At 51.2% G+C, this 17,308-nt stretch overlaps 1 protein-coding gene across 1 annotated transcript in view; it reads left to right on the forward strand.

The window, feature by feature from the left end:
* Positions 1 to 4,416: 4,416 nt before the first annotated feature.
* The window catches only part of AQP11 (aquaporin 11), a 57,141-nt gene continuing 44,249 nt past the window's right edge, over positions 4,417 to 17,308 (forward strand). Inside the window, exons 1-2 of the mRNA XM_073661675.1 lie at positions 4,417 to 5,705; positions 8,050 to 8,166. Of these exons, the coding sequence (XP_073517776.1) occupies positions 5,123 to 5,705; positions 8,050 to 8,166 (700 nt within the window). The 5' untranslated portion in view covers positions 4,417 to 5,122. The remainder of the gene's footprint in view (positions 5,706 to 8,049; positions 8,167 to 17,308) is intronic.

The raw sequence follows: 17,308 nt of genomic DNA on the forward strand, positions 1-17,308 counted from the left end.
ATATTCTGGCAACATCAGGAGCTCAAGGCCTGGCATAGACACTAGAGGGTGCATCGTGTCCTTTGGCACACAGGGGAAGATGGACCGTGTGAAGGGAAGGTGGCGGATCCCGGGTGCACGGTGGGACTGGATGGGAAGTCCATGAGGCTGACGGAGCCAGTGGTCATAGGGATAGTCCAGGAGAAACAAAGGGTAGGGCTTAAGATGTGTTGTGCTAAGGAAGTAAGGAACAAGAAGTGTTGTGCCCTATCCCACATGTCACAATCTGATGAACTTGAACTGCCCAGTAAACTGTTAGTTGAAATGAACTTGGTGTCCCCTGAGTTGTGTGTGGTGGCTCCTGAAAACAGAGGCCTGGAGATAGCGGAGGCCTGCGGCCTACAAGTGAGTGTGATGCATCCCAACACCTGACAGCACACTGGGACTGGGACACTGTTTTCCTGTAAGGTGCCAGAGCATAACAGGACAGCAGCTCGGTCATGACTACCACTTTCTGTCACTTTACATTTGGCATAGTCGGCAGGATGCAACCATGCATCAAGAAGACTTCATGAATGCGGGGAAGTCCCATTGAAAATAAAGATATCGCCGAGCACGGGCTGCAGGATGGCGGTGAGTGGTGTGAAATGGGGTGATGGACCCGTCCATTGTGAGCATAGGCAAAGGCAAATGAAAGAGCGCGAAAATCTGTCCTGCCTGGAAAGTGGCTTGTCTGGAGAGGTCGGCCTGTAGTGAGCGGTGCCTGCGCCTGCTGGGCACGGCGAAAGGAGAAACCACGTCTGTTTCAGAGAACCAAGGGAGAACGGGCGGAGCGTCCCAAGTAACGGCCAGGTAAGCTGGAAGAAGCCCCACCCCGGAAGAGGTGGAACCATGACGGGCCTCAGAAGCCGGAAGAGACGAAGTCCCCCATGATGAGAGTGGGAATATCACAGGATAGGAAGTGTGGAAGCCCGGTGGCAAAGTGATCCAGAAACTGTTGGGGGAGCCTGGAGGGCAATACACAACCGCCACTCGCAGGGAGAAAGGTTTGAAGAGTCTAACGGTGTGGACTTCAAAGGAAGGAAACATAAGTGAGGGAAGCTGGTGGATGACCTGGAAAGCACATTGTGGTGAAAGGAGCAGACCAACACCTCCACCATGTCTGCTCTCAGGTCTGGGGGGTATGTGGAAATTGTAGGCCGTGATACAAGAGAGCAGCTGCAGCGGTTGTGTCAGACTGCTGGATCCAGGTTTCAATGAGAGCCAGAAGGTTAAGCAATGTCTCCTACTGATAGTGACCGAAGAGCCCACTATTGATAGTGACCACAGTGTCTTGGTGTCCCCTGAGTTGGGTGCGGCAGCTCCTGAAGATGGAGGCCTATGGGCTACAAGTGAGTGTGATGCTCCCCACACCTGACAGCACCTTAGGACTGGGGCTCGGTTTTCCAGTAAAGTGCCAGAGCGTAACGGGACATCAGCTCGGTCATGGCTAGCGCTTTCTGCCACTTTATACCTGCAAACAGTATTACAGTATAAAGTAAATATCATGGGGTCCTATGAAGCCCGTTGCTGGAATTCGCAGCGGGCAGCCACCGCGTTTTTACACAGGACTGACTGCCATGGCAACCCATTGACTCCCCCATAGGTGATGGGTGCCCAGGACGGATTGAGGTGCTTAAATGCTCAATCAAACCTTCTAACTTTAGACTTAGACCCCCTAAATACAGACCCAGACCCTCTTAACAAATACAACTCCCAGACCCGATCCTGTAGACCCGTTTTCTGTTGTTTTTTTTTACTCATAACATTTGAGCCTCGTCTGTCAAAATTCATGAACCGCCTCGTCTCCCATAGCAACCAATCCGGCCCACTGCTCTGAGACTGGTTCTGGCTGACAGGGCCAGATTTCTATCAGACAGTCTGAGGAGGCCGTCAGTGAAGGGTAGTGCAGAGAGTCATTACAGTTGCCCATAGCAAACAATCAGCTTCCATTTTATAATCTGCAGTAAAAGAAGAAAACCTGAAGTTTATTTGGGAAACACTTCTATTCCTTATAAGAAGTGTCTGCAGAGTGCCCTATTTACAGTGTAATGTCAGCAGTGTCTCCTACTGATAGTGTCTGAAAGGCCCCCTATTGATAGCCTCCGCAGCGCCCCTCATCTATAGCCTCCGCAGCGCCCTTCATCGATAGCCTCCGCAGCGCCCCTCATCGATAGCCTCCGCAGCACCCCTCATCGATAGCCTCCGCAGCGCCCCTCATCGATAGCCTCCGCAGCGCCCCTCATCGATAGCCTCCGCAGCGCCCCTTATCGATAGTGTCCGCAGCGCCCCTTATCGATAGCCTCCGCAGCGCCCCTTATCGATAGCCTCCGCAGCGCCCCTTATCGATATCCTCCGCAGCGCCCCTTATCGATAGCCTCCGCAGCGCCCCTTATCGATAGTGTCCACAGCGCCCCTTATCGATAGCGTCCGCAGCGCCCCTTACTGATGGCCTCCACAGGTCCCCTTACTGATGGCCTCCGCAGCGCCCCTTACTGATGGCCTCTGCAGCGCCCCTCATCTATAGCCTCCGCAGCGCCCCTTATTGATAGCGTCCGCAGTGGCCCTTATCGATAGCCTCCGCAGCGCCCCTTACTGATGGCCTCCGCAGCGCCCCTTACTGATGGCCTCTGCAGCGCCCCTCATCTATAGCCTCCGCAGCGCCCCTTATTGATAGCGTCCGCAGTGGCCCTTATCGATAGCCTCCGCAGCGCCCCTTACTGATGGCCTCCGCAGCGCCCCTTATTGATAGCCTCCGCAGCGCCCCTTATTGATGGCCTCCGCAGCGCCTCTTACTGATGGCCTCCGCAGCGCCCCTTACTGATGGCCTCCACAGCGCCCCTTACTGATGGCCTCCGCAGCGCCCCTTACTGATGGCCTCCGCAGCGCCACTTACTGATGGCCTCCGCAGCGCCACTTACTGATGGCCTCCGCAGCGCCCCTTACTGATGGCCTCCGCAGCGCCCCTTACTGATGGCCTCCGCAGCGCCCCTTATTGATAGCCTCCGCAGCGCCCCTTATTGATAGCCTCCGCAGCGCCCCTTATTGATAGTCTCCGCAGCGCCCCTTATTGATAGTCTCCGCAGCGCCCCTTACTGATGGCCTCCGCAGCGCCCCTTACTGATGGCCTCCGCAGCGCCCCTTACTGATGGCCTCCGCAGCGCCCCTTACTGATAGCCTCCACAGCGCCCCTTATTGATAGCGTCCCCAGCGCCCCTTATTGATAGCCTCCGCAGCGCCCCTTATTGATAGCGTCCCCAGCGCCCCTTATTAATAGCCTCCGCAGCGCCCCTTATTGATAGCCTCCGCAGCGCCCCGTATTGATAGCGTCCCCAGCGCCCCTTATTGATAGCCTCCGCAGTGCCCCTTACTGATGGCCTCCGCAGCGCCCCTTATTGATAGCCTCCGCAGCGCCCCTTATTGATAGCGTCCCCAGCGCCCCTTATGGATAGCCTCCGCAGCGCCCCTTATGGATAGCATCCCCAGCGCCCCTTATTGATAGCCTCCGCAGCGCCCCTTATTGATGGCCTCCGCAGCGCCCCTTATTGATGGCCTCTGCAGCGCCCCTTACTGATGGCCTCCGCAGCGCCCCTTATTGATGGCCTCCGCAGCGCCCCTTATTGATAACGTCCCCAGCGCCCCTTATTGATAGCGTCCGCAGCGCCCCTTATTGATAGCGTCCGCAGCGCCCCTTATTGATAGCGTCCGCAGCGCCCCTTATTGATAGCCTCCGCAGCGCCCCTTATTGATAGCCTCCGCAGCGCCCCTTATTGATAGCGTCCCCAGCGCCCCTTATTGATAGCCTCCGCAGCGCCCCTTATTGATAGCGTCCCCAGCGCCCCTTATTGATAGCCTCCGCAGCGCCCCTTATTGATAGCCTCCGCAGCGCCCCTTATTGATAGCGTCCCCAGCGCCCCTTATTGATAGCCTCCGCAGCGCCCCTTATTGATAGCCTCCGCAGCGCCCCTTATTGATAGCGTCCCCAGCGCCCCTTATTGATAGCCTCCGCAGCGCCCCTTACTGATAGCGCCCCCGAGTGTTTCCATTAATAGTGGCAGCACAAGTCCTGGTACAGAGGAGCTCCCTGTTCATCTGACACAGATAAAAGACCCTTATAACATTGTAATTTTACGGTTTTTTTTGTGACAATTTACTTATTAGTCTGAAAACCTAAAAAGAGGACAAAGGTGAGAAAGTGCAGAGAGGACACATTCTTCCTGCCGCAGCTGACGTGTGATGTGACTGCAGCGCTCAGCAAATAGCTGATCAGTCAGACACTGCGGCTGTAACCTGAGCCGCACACATCTGCCTGCAGGGGCGGCACTGGGCCGGCAGGGGGCGCTGAACTGCTGTAGGAGTCGGGGGTATAGCCCCGCCCACATGATTGTGATGTCATCGCCTCTCACGCCTCCTTTGTGTCGTCACACGTGTCCTGTTCTGACACATTGGCTGCAGGAAGGATCAGCGGGAGTCCCAGCTGGAGGCACAAGCAAAGGGGAAGAGGAGCACAGGGGACAGTGCCACATACCCAGGGCAGGAGGAGAAGTGACTGTGCCCACATACCCAGGGCAGGAGGAACAGTGACTGTGCCCACATACCCAGGGCAGGAGGAACAGTGACTGTGCCCACATACCCAGGGCAGGAGGAACAGTGACTGTGCCCACATACCTAGGGCAGGAGGAACAGTGACTGTGCCCACATACCCAGGGCAGGAGGAGAAGTGACTGTGCCCACATACCAAGGGCAGGAGGAGAAGTGACTGTGCCCACATACCTAGGGCAGGAGGAACAGTGACTGTGCCCACATACCCAGGGCAGGAGGAACAGTGACTGTGCCCACATACCCAGGGCAGGAGGAACCGTGATTGTGCCCACATACCCAGGGCAGGAGGAACAGTGACTGTGCCCACATACCCAGGGCAGGAGGAACCGTGATTGTGCCCACATACCCAGGGCAGGAGGAACAGTGACTGTGCCCACATACCCAGGGCAGGAGGAACCGTGATTGTGCCCACATACCCACCACAGGAGGAGTAGTGATTGTGCCCACATACCCAGCACTGGAGGGGTAGTGATTGTGCCCCTGCACTGAAGAGAAGGGCATCATGCACCTCCTGCTGGGCTCTGCAGCGGTGGTTGGCATCATTGTGGCACTGTGTGAGTCTCTGCGCTCACTGACCCACTCCAAAGTGCACCCCGGACTGGCACAGGATCTGCTCATAGAAGTTCTATCCACCCTACAGCTAAGTTGCTGCACCAGGGAGATGGTGGTACTTGGGACTCTGGGTGGCATCCAGCCCTGGCTGGCACTGTCCCTCACCTACTTGCTAACTGTGCTGCACTGTCTGACATCCCAGGGGGCCAGCTGTAACCCATGTGGCAGTCTGGAGCAGTGGCTGCGGGCAAGGACCCCCGGCTTACACATCATGTTCAGGGTGGGTGCACAATTTGTGGGTGCGGTGCTGTCCCAGGTGCTGATGCCCCTCATCTGGCTGCTGCGATTGTCCCCTCTACATGAGAGGGATGAGGAGTGCAAGAGCCCCCTGACCATGACCCCTTGGCAGGGTGCCCTGGTGGAGATGACCTGTGCCCTCAGCCTCTTCCTGGCACTGCACTTTCTTCCTCGAGTGGAATCTCAGTACAGACCCCATGTAGTGGCCCTGACCATCACCACCATCGTCTCTGTAGGTAAGGAAAGCCATGCAGTCCCTATTAACCTTTAATATTCTGTCCGCTGCCGATAACAGTGACATCCGCAACAATCTTTATGGCTTTTCAGCTACTGGATGTAAACAGTAATGTGTTTCCATTCACTGACGGCAAGCAGAAATACTAAAAATGATGAGGGATTGAAGCGGGTAGATGAGCATGCAGCTTTGGTGAAAATTAGCACCATGCGTGAGATTTAAAGGGAACCTGTCACCTTGGAAAACATTTACCTGCAGATATGGGGTTAATCTGCAGCTATATAGCATTACAATGCTTCCCTGCTGCATTACTGGACGTTCAGCTACTGCGAGAAAATGAACTTATTTCCTCCCAGAAGCCGTCGGCTTACAGTCATGGGGGCGGGGCCGGGAGCTGCTACAGTCACTGCTGACAGCACCAATCCCTATACAGTGAGCATCGGCTGTAAGGACGACCCAAGACTTTGATTGACAGCTCGCTCTGCACAGATGTGTCGTAGAGCCGGTTGTCAAAGTGTTGGTGTGCTTACAGCCTACGCTCACAGTATCGTGATTGGTGCTGTTTGCGAAGACTGTAGCCGCTCCCTGCACCGCCCCCATGACTGAAAGCCGGCAGCTTCCAGGAGGAAATGCTCCCTGCACTGCCCCAAAGACTGAAAACTGGCAGCTCCATGAAGGAAATGTTCCCTGCACTGCCCCCATGACTGAAAGCTGGCGGCTCCTGGGAGTAAATGCTCCATGCATCGTCCCCAATGACTGAAAGCCGACGGCTCCCGAATGGAAATGCTCCATGCATCGTCCCCAATGACTGAAAACCGGCGGCTCCTGTGAGGACATGCTTCATAGTCTGCCTCCAATGACTGAAAGCCGGCGGCTCCCGAGAGGAAATGGTCCATTCACCGTCCTCAATGTGTGAAAGCCGGCGGCTCCTGGGAGTAAAGGATTCATGCACCACCCCCCAATGACTGAAAGCCGTGGGCTCCCAGAAAGAAATTCTCCATGCACCGTCCCCAAAGACTGTAAGCCGGCGGCTCCTGGGTGGAAATGCTCCATGCATCATCCCCAGTGACTGAAAGACAGCAGATATCGGAAGGAAATGCTTCATGCACCACCCCCAATGACTGAAAACCAGCAGCTCCTGTGAGGAAATGCCTCATGGACCGCCCCAATGACTGAAAGTCGGTGTCTCCTGGAAGGAAATGCTCCATGCACCCCCCCTCCCCCCAATGACTGAAAGCTGGCGGCTCCCGGGAGGAAATGCTCCATGCACTGTCCCCAATGACTGAAAGCCGGCGGCTCCCAGGAGGAAACAAGTTCATTTTCTCACAGTAGCCAAACTTCCAGTAAGGCAGCGGGGCAGCATTGAAGAAGTATTTCCCTGCAGAATAGCCCTATACCTGCAGGTAAATAGCGTTTTCTGAGGTGACCGGTTCCCTTTAAAGTCCCTGTGCAGCTCTAGCCTAAGGGTCCGTGCACACCGAGTCGTTTTTGCTGAGTTTTTAGAGCAGAAACTGAGTGAAGACTCGAAAACGCACAGTATTTGCAGCAGAATTTTTCTTCAGCAAAAACCAAAGTGTTGGCAGGAAAATCCGCTGCGTAAAATGTGTTTTTGATGCGCTTTTTTTCCCCATTCATTTGGATGACAAGCGATGCAAAAACACTGGAAGATTTGAAAAAACGCTTTGATGCTTCAAATCTGCAAGAAAAAAAAAAAAGCTGCAAATGCACGAGAAATCTCATTCACTTTGCAGATACTGTAAAATGCTGCTTTATTTCTGTGGCATAAATGCAGCGTGTGAACAAGCCCTAAGAGGATGTGCACATGATGTCTTTCTCGGATTCCGCTGAAGAATGTGCTGAAAGAATGGAAAAAAAATGGAAATGTTTAGCCCTCCACATAACAAGTCCCCGGGGTCCAACCTCCAGGTAACTCCCTGGTTATAAAGTAGAACTTCACCTTCCACCTGGTAAATAACTCAACTCTGAGAACTTTGCACTTTATCCTCCCCGGCGGCGGCCGATGATGATGATGATGATGGTGATGATGATGGTGGGGGGGAGTTACTAGAGTTTTGTGTGCCTTCCAGAGAGCGGTTCAGTCATATGATTGTGACTTAAAACTTCACTCCAAAGTATGTGAACCCCCCCCCAGGGCAGAACTAATAGTTAATCTCCATGTTGGTCCACGCACCTCACCGGTGTCTACATAGCTGGTATAGGATATGGACATTGATGTGCACGGACCCGGTACACGGGGCTGTTATACGGCACAATATACTTATGTTCTGTACATTTTTATCTTCCTGTTGCTTCTCCATTATTAATGCCGCCTGTGGTTGTTCTAGGCGGACCCCTGACTGGAGCCGTGTTTAACCCTGCGCTCTCCTTCGCGGTTGTGTTCTCGTGCCAGGGAAACAGCTTTCTGCAGTATGTCACCGTGTACTGGATCGGCCCGATCATCGGTGAGTACCGGCCGGAGCGAAAGGGGCCTATAGACATGTACTGTCCCAACGCTCCAACCGTACACCGACAGTGTGAGGGGGTCCGTACTCTGCGTACAGTCACAGCGCCCCCATAATAACAGTGATATCCACAGTGCTACCATAATAACAGTGATATCCACAGTGCTCCCATAATAACAGTGACATCCACAGTGCCCCCATAATAACAGCGACATCCACAGTGCCCCCATAATAACAGTGATATCCACAGTGCCTCCATAATAACAGTGATATCCACAGTGCCCCCATAATAACAGTGATATCCACAGTGCCCCCATAATAACAGTGATATCCACAGTGCTCCCATAATAACAGTGACATCCACAGTGCCCCCATAATAACAGTGACATCCACAGTGCCCCCATAATAACAGTGACATCCACAGTGCTCCCATAATAACAGTGATATCCACAGTGCTCCCATAATAACAGTGATATCCACAGTGCTCCCATAATAACAGTGACATCCACAGTGCCCCCATAATAACAGTGACATCCACAGTGCCCCCATAATAACAGTGACATCCACAGTGCTCCCATAATAACAGTGATATCCACAGTGCTCCCATAATAACAGTGATATCCACAGTGCTCCCATAATAACAGTGACATCCACAGTGCACCCATAATAACAGTGACATCCACAGTGCCCCCATAATAACAGCGACATCCACAGTGCCCCCATAATAACAGCGATATCCACAGTGCCCCCATAATAACAGTGACATCCACAGTGCTCCCATAATAACAGTGATATCCACAGTGCCCCCATAATAACAGTGACATCCACAGTGCCCCCATAACAGTGACATCCACAGTGCCCCCATAATAACAGCGATATCCACAGTGCCCCCATAATAACAGTGACATCCACAGTGCTCCCATAATAACAGTGACATCCACAGTGCCCCCATAATAACAGTGATATCCACAGTGCTCCCATAATAACAGTGATATCCACAGTGCTCCCATAATAACAGTGACATTCACAGTGCTCCCATAATAACAGTGATATGCACAGTGCTCCCATAATAACAGTGATATCCACAGTGCTCCCATAATAACAGTGATATCCACAGTGCCCCCATAATAACAGCGACATCCACAGTGCTCCCATAATAACAGCGATATCCACAGTGCTCCCATAATAACAGCGACATCCACAGTGCTCCCATAATAACAGTGACATCCACAGTGCCCCCATAATAACAGTGATATCCAAAGTGCCCCCATAATAACAGTGATATCCACAGTGCCCCCATAATAACAGTGATATCCACAGTGCCCCCATAATAACAGTGATATCCACAGTTCCCCCATAATAGCAGTGATATCCACAGTGCTCCCATAATAACAGTGATATCCACAGTTCCCCCATAATAACAGTGACATCCACAGTGCTCCCATAATAACAGTGATATCCACAGTGCCCCCATAATAACAGTGACATCCACAGTGCCCCCATAATAACAGTGACATCCACAGTGCTCCCATAATAACAGTGATATCCACAGTGCTCCCATAATAACAGTGATATCCACAGTGCCCCCATAATAACAGTGATATCCACAGTGCCCCCATAATAACAGTGATATCCACAGTGCCCCCATAATAACAGTGATATCCACAGTTCCCCCATAATAGCAGTGATATCCACAGTGCTCCCATAATAACAGTGATATCCACAGTTCCCCCATAATAACAGTGACATCCACAGTGCTCCCATAATAACAGTGATATCCACAGTGCTCCCATAATAACAGTGATATCCACAGTTCCCCCATAATAACAGTGATATCCACAGTGCTCCCATAATAACAGCGATATCCACAGTGCCCCCATAATAACAGCGATATCCACAGTGCTCCCATAATAACAGTGACATCCACAGTTCCCCCATAATAACAGCGACATCCACAGTGCCCCCATAATAACAGTGATATCCACAGTGCCCCCATAATAACAGCGATATCCACAGTGCCCCCATAATAACAGCGACATCCACAGTGCCCCCATAATAACAGTGATATCCACAGTGCCCCCATAATAACAGTGACATCCACAGTGCCCCCATAATAACAGTGATATCCACAGTGCCCCCATAATAACAGTGATATCCACAGTGCCCCCATAATAACAGTGATATCCACAGTGCTCCCATAATAACAGTGATATCCACAGTGCTCCCATAATAACAGTGATATCCACAGTGCCCCCATAATAACAGTGATATCCACAGTGCCCCCATAATAACAGTGATATCCACAGTGCTCCCATAATAACAGTGATATCCACAGTGCTCCCATAATAACAGCGATATCCACAGTGCTCCCATAATAACAGCGATATCCACAGTGCCCCCATAATAACAGTGACATCCACAGTGCCCCCATAATAACAGTGATATCCACAGTGCCCCCATAATAACAGTGATATCCACAGTGCCCCCATAATAACAGCGACATCCACGGTGCTCCCATAATAACAGTGACATCCACGGTGCCCCCATAATAACAGTGACATCCACGGTGCCCCCATAATAACAGTGACATCCACGGTGCCCCCATAATAACAGTGACATCCACGGTGCCCCCATAATAACAGTGACATCCACGGTGCCCCCATAATAACAGTGACATCCACAGTGCTCCCATAATAACAGCGACATCCACAGTGCTCCCATAATAACAGTGATATCCACAGTGCTCCCATAATAACAGTGACATCCACAGTGCCCCCATAATAACAGTGATATCCACAGTGCCCCCATAATAACAGTGACATCCACAGTGCCCCCATAATAACAGTGATATCCACAGTGCTCCCATAATAACAGTGACATCCACAGTGCCCCCATAATAACAGTGATATCCACAGTGCTCCCATAATAACAGTGATATCCACAGTGCTCCCATAATAACAGTGACATCCACAGTGCCCCCATAATAACAGTGATATCCACAGTGCCCCCATAATAACAGTGACATCCAAAGTGCTCCCATAATAACAGTGACATCCACAGTGCTCCCATAATAACAGTGACATCCACAGTGCTCCCATAATAACAGTGACATCCACAGTGCCCCCATAATAACAGTGACATCCACAGTGCCCCCATAATAACAGTGACATCCACAGTGCTCCCATAATAACAGTGACATCCACAGTGCCCCCATAATAACAGTGACATCCACAGTGCCCCCATAATAACAGTGACATCCACAGTGCTCCCATAATAACAGTGATATCCACAGTGCTCCCATAATAACAGTGACATCCACAGTTCCCCCATAATAAGTGACATCCACAGTGTCCCCATAGTAACAGTGACATCCACAGTGCCCCAATAGCAGTGATATCCACAGTGCTCCCATAATAACAGTGATATCCACAGTTCCCCCATAATAACAGTGACATCCACAGTGCTCCCATAATAACAGTGACATCCACAGTGCCCCCATAATAACAGTGACATCCACAGTGCTCCCATAATAACAGTGACATCCACAGTGCCCCATAATAACAGTGATATCCACAGTGCCCCCATAATAACAGTGACATCCACAGTTCCCCCATAATAACAGTGACATCCACAGTGCTCCCATAATAACAGTGACATCCACAGTGCTCCCATAATAACAGTGACATCCACAGTGCTCCCATAATAACAGTGACATCCACAGTGCTCCCATAATAACAGTAACATCCACAGTGCCCCCATAATAACAGTGACATCCACAGTGCCCCCATAATAACAGTGACATCCACAGTGCTCCCATAATAACAGTGACATCCACAGTGCCCCCATAATAACAGTGACATCCACAGTGCTCCCATAATAACAGTGACATCCACAGTGCCCCCATAATAACAGTGACATCCACAGTGCCTCCATAATAACAGTGACATCCACAGTGCTCCCATAATAACAGTGATATCCACAGTGCTCCCATAATAACAGTGATATCCACAGTGCTCCCATAATAACAGTGATATCCACAGTGCTCCCATAATAACAGTGATATCCACAGTGCTCCCATAATAACAGCGACATCCACAGTGCCCCCATAATAACAGTGATATCCACAGTGCTCCCATAATAACAGTGACATCCACAGTTCCCCCATAATAAGTGACATCCACAGTGTCCCCATAGTAACAGTGACATCCACAGTGCCCCAATAGCAGTGATATCCACAGTGCTCCCATAATAACAGTGATATCCACAGTTCCCCCATAATAACAGTGACATCCACAGTGCCCCCATAATAACAGTGATATCCACAGTGCTCCCATAATAACAGCGATATCCACAGTGCCCCCATAATAACAGTGACATCCACAGTGCCCCTATAATAACAGTGACATCCACAGTGCCCCCATAATAACAGCGACATCCACAGTGCCCCCATAATAACAGCGACATCCACAGTGCCCCCATAATAACAGCGACATCCACAGTGCCCCCATAATAACAGCGACATCCACAGTGCTCCCATAATAACAGCGATATCCACAGTGCCCCCATAATAACAGCGACACCCACAGTGCACCCATAATAACAGTGACATCCACAGTGCCCCCATAATAACAGTGACATCCACAGTGCTCCCATAATAACAGCGACATCCACAGTGCTTCCATAATAACAGCGACATCCACAGTGCCCCCATAATAACAGTGACATCCACAGTGCCCCCATAATAACAGCGATATCCACAGTGCCCCCATAATAACAGCGATATCCACAGTGCTCCTATAATAACAGCGACATCCACAGTGCTCCCATAATAACAGCGACATCCACAGTGCCCCCATAATAACAGCGATATCCACAGTGCCCCCATAATAACAGCGATATCCACAGTGCCCCCATAATAACAGCGATATCCACAGTGCCCCCATAATAACAGCGATATCCACAGTGCTCCCATAATAACAGCGATATCCACAGTGCCCCCATAATAACAGCGATATCCACAGTGCCCCCATAATAACAGCGATATCCACAGTGCCCCCATAATAACAGCGATATCCACAGTGCCCCCATAATAACAGCGATATCCACAGTGCTCCCATAACAGCGATATCCACAGTGCTCCCATAATAACAGCGATATCCACAGTGCCCCCATAATAACAGCGATATCCACAGTGCCCCCATAATAACAGCGATATCCACAGTGCTCCCATAATAACAGCGATATCCACAGTGCTCCCATAATAACAGCGATATCCACAGTGCTCCCATAATAACAGCGATATCCACAGTGCCCCCATAATAACAGCGATATCCACAGTGCCCCCATAATAACAGCGATATCCACAGTGCTCCCATAATAACAGCGATATCCACAGTGCTCCCATAATAACAGTGACATCCACAGTGCTCCCATAATAACAGCGATATCCACAGTGCCCCCATAATAACAGCGATATCCACAGTGCCCCCATAATAACAGCGATATCCACAGTGCCCCCATAATAACAGCGATATCCACAGTGCCCCCATAATAACAGCGATATCCACAGTGCCCCCATAATAACAGCGATATCCACAGTGCCCCCATAATAACAGCGATATCCACAGTGCACCCATAATAACAGCGATATCCACAGTGCACCCATAATAACAGCGACATCCACAGTGCTCCCATAATAACAGCGACATCCACAGTGCTCCCATAATAACAGCGACATCCACAGTGCTCCCATAATAACAGCGATATCCACAGTGCCCCCATAATAACAGCGACATCCACAGTGCTCCCATAATAACAGCGATATCCACAGTGCCCCCATAATAACAGCGATATCCACAGTGCCCCCATAATAACAGTGACATCCACAGTGCCCCCATAATAACAGTGACATCCACAGTGCCCCCATAATAACAGTGACATCCACAGTGCCCCCATAATAACAGCGACATCCACAGTGCTCCCATAATAACAGTGATATCCACAGTGCTCCATAATAACAGTGACATCCACAGTGCTCCCATAATAACAGCGATATCCACAGTGCCCCCATAATAACAGTGATATCCACAGTGCCCCCATAATAACAGTGACATCCACAGTGCCCCCATAATAACAGTGACATCCACAGTGCCCCCATAATAACAGTGATATCCACAGTGCTCCCATAATAACAGTGACATCCACAGTGCTCCCGTAATAACAGTGACATCCACAGTGCTCCCATAATAACAGCGATATCCACAGTGCCCCCATAATAACAGTGATATCCACAGTGCCCCCATAATAACAGTGACATCCACAGTGCCCCCATAATAACAGTGATATCCACAGTGCTCCCATAATAACAGTGACATCCACAGTGCTCCCATAATAACAGTGACATCCACAGTGCTCCCATAATAACAGCGATATCCACAGTGCCCCCATAATAACAGTGATATCCACAGTGCCCCCATAATAACAGTGACATCCACAGTGCCCCCATAATAACAGTGACATCCACAGTGCCCCCATAATAACAGTGACATCCACAGTGCCCCCATAATAACAGTGATATCCACAGTGCTCCCATAATAACAGTGACATCCACAGTGCCCCCATAATAACAGTGACATCCACAGTGCTCCCATAATAACAGTGACATCCACAGTGCCCCCATAATAACAGTGACATCCACAGTGCCCCCATAATAACAGTGATATCCACAGTGCTCCCATAATAACAGTGACATCCACAGTGCCCCCATAATAACAGTGACATCCACAGTGCTCCCATAATAACAGTGATATCCACAGTGCTCCCTGTGATGAAAGCCGGCCGGTGGGTGCAGCTCTCTGGCGCCCCCTTACCTCTCAGGTCAGTCAAGGTACTGCACCTAGAGAAAGTAGTGCCAGGTAGCTGCAACCAGCGCAGGGAACACGGTAGTGTGTTATCCCTTCAACGTCACTACACAGCACAACTCGCTAGCGCCCTCTTAGCCTCAGGTCAGTCAAGGAACTGCACCTAGGATAAGCGGTCGCCAGAGAGACTGTCCTGTAACCTACTGGGTATCGGGGCCCTCTGTAGTGAGGGCGGTATATATATCTTCCTTGGCCGCGCCAGGAATATATATATCTGAACCTCCGACCGTCACTACCAGCCTTCCCCAATCCCCAGTTGGTATGCTGCCACCAGTCCCTATTTTAGATATACGCCCAGTCCGTGAATGGGCCTATATCGGGTCAGGAACCAACCCTGGGTAGCGTTTTTGGCTTGAGCCGAGCTCACACGGACGTGCGTTCGTTATGCAGAATAAAAGGCAGGCCCACAATTACTTGAGGTAATTGATTATAATAATACACTAGATACACGATATACAACTAAATATACACAGGTATAAGGTCAGGCTAAACTATACAACAATGGAATACAACACACAGAATCACCACAGCATATCAGTTACCGGTTTCTTGATTTTCTTGTGACGCAGGGAGAGGATTCTGCGATCGCAGGCACGGTTCTTTGTTACAGGCTGAGGCCTACCACCGCATGGTCAAACTGCTCCTCCCCTTGGTGGCCTCAGCTGGTGCTCAGATGTTCAGCACACCACTCTTGGGTCAAGACTGACTTGTCTCTTGTCTGTCCTGCTATCTTACCTGCCCCGTCCCGCCCACTGCTGGTGAGGTCAGCTGGCTCAGTCTCCACCCTCAGGTCTAACTTCGATCAGAAGCCCAAATTCTATGGAACCCAATAACTTCTTCTGGGATGGTCTCATGATACCCCCAGGGGTTCCCATGGATTCGGGCCGCCGTAACCGACCTTTTGATATCAATTATGATACCATACGGTCCTCAGGAATGGCTCCGCGCTATATCTTGGCTTCCAGAGCACGTACCAACGTCTACCGCGGAGGCTTGTGTGCGCAATGGCTCCGGGACGCCGTGATATTTTTTTATTGGCCCATCCCACGCAACATGCGTGTACTATTCATGTTTCTATATGTTATGCCTGCATGCTTGTGACAGACAAAGAAACTAGTCCTATGGGACAAATGGTCAGGTACAGATAGACGAAGCACCCCCCCCTGCTGGCTGTGTTTCCTCTCGAAGTCTTTGAAGCTCCTAGCATTCAAGTGTTAAGTAGGCTTCTTATCTTACAGGAGCCTGGATGGGGGGAAACTATCTAGTTGACGTTTTAACAGAAGGTCCCAAGGGTGGGGGCTGCTGAAGTGTGGCCATCCCTGGATATGATTTATCATTACCAAGATGGCGGCTACAGGTTCATCACACCTCCCCCTATACGAGGGCGCGAGGGGGTAGCACATTCCTGTGTTCCCCCGTGCGTCCTTCTGCACCCTCCCCTTGCCGGGATAACCCGTCAGCGTTACCGTGGTCACGGCCTCTTCTGTGGCGAATGGAGAAGTGGTACTGCTGGAGAGCGAGGCTCCAGCGTAGCAACCTGCCATTCGACCCAGAGACCGTGTGTAACCAGCTGAGGGGGTTGTGGTCCGTCTCCACGGTGAAATGGCTCCCGTACAAGTAGGGCTGCAGACGCTGCAGGGCCCATACAATTGCCAGGCATTCTTTTTCCACCGTGGAGTAAGCCACCTCCCGGGGCAGTAGCTTCCTGCTCAGGTACAAGACAGGATGTTCCTGGCCTGTCGTGTTGACCTGACTTAGCACAGCACCGAGGCCAAAGTCACTGGCGTCGGTCTGTACCACAAACGGCCGGTCGAAGTCGGCAGCTTGCAGTACAGGGGAGCTACTTAGGGCGGCCTTGAGTGCCCCGAAAGCTGTCTCGCAGGCGACTGTCCAGTCGACTGCGACGGGCAGCTTCTTCTTGGTGAGGTCCGTCAGGGGCTTGGCCAGGGTGCTATAGTGTGGGACGAACCTCCTATAGTACCCGGCGGTCCCCAAGAAGGACATCACCTGCTTTTTGGTCCTAGGAGTGGGCCAGGATGCGATGGCATCCACTTTCCCCGGTTCTGGCTTCAGAACCCCCCCGCCTACCCGGTGACCCAGGTAGAGGACCTCACTCATGCCCAGCTGGCACTTTTCCGGCTTGATGGTCAAGCCTGCCCGGTGGATCCGACCGAGCACCTGCCGCAGGTGCTCTAGGTGATCCTCCCAAGTGGGACTGAAGA

This window comes from Phyllobates terribilis, unplaced genomic scaffold, assembly GCF_046119375.1.
Source record: "Phyllobates terribilis strain yellow unplaced genomic scaffold, ASM4611937v1 Scaffold_2__4_contigs__length_985480577, whole genome shotgun sequence".
Lineage (NCBI taxonomy): Eukaryota > Metazoa > Chordata > Amphibia > Anura > Dendrobatidae > Phyllobates > Phyllobates terribilis.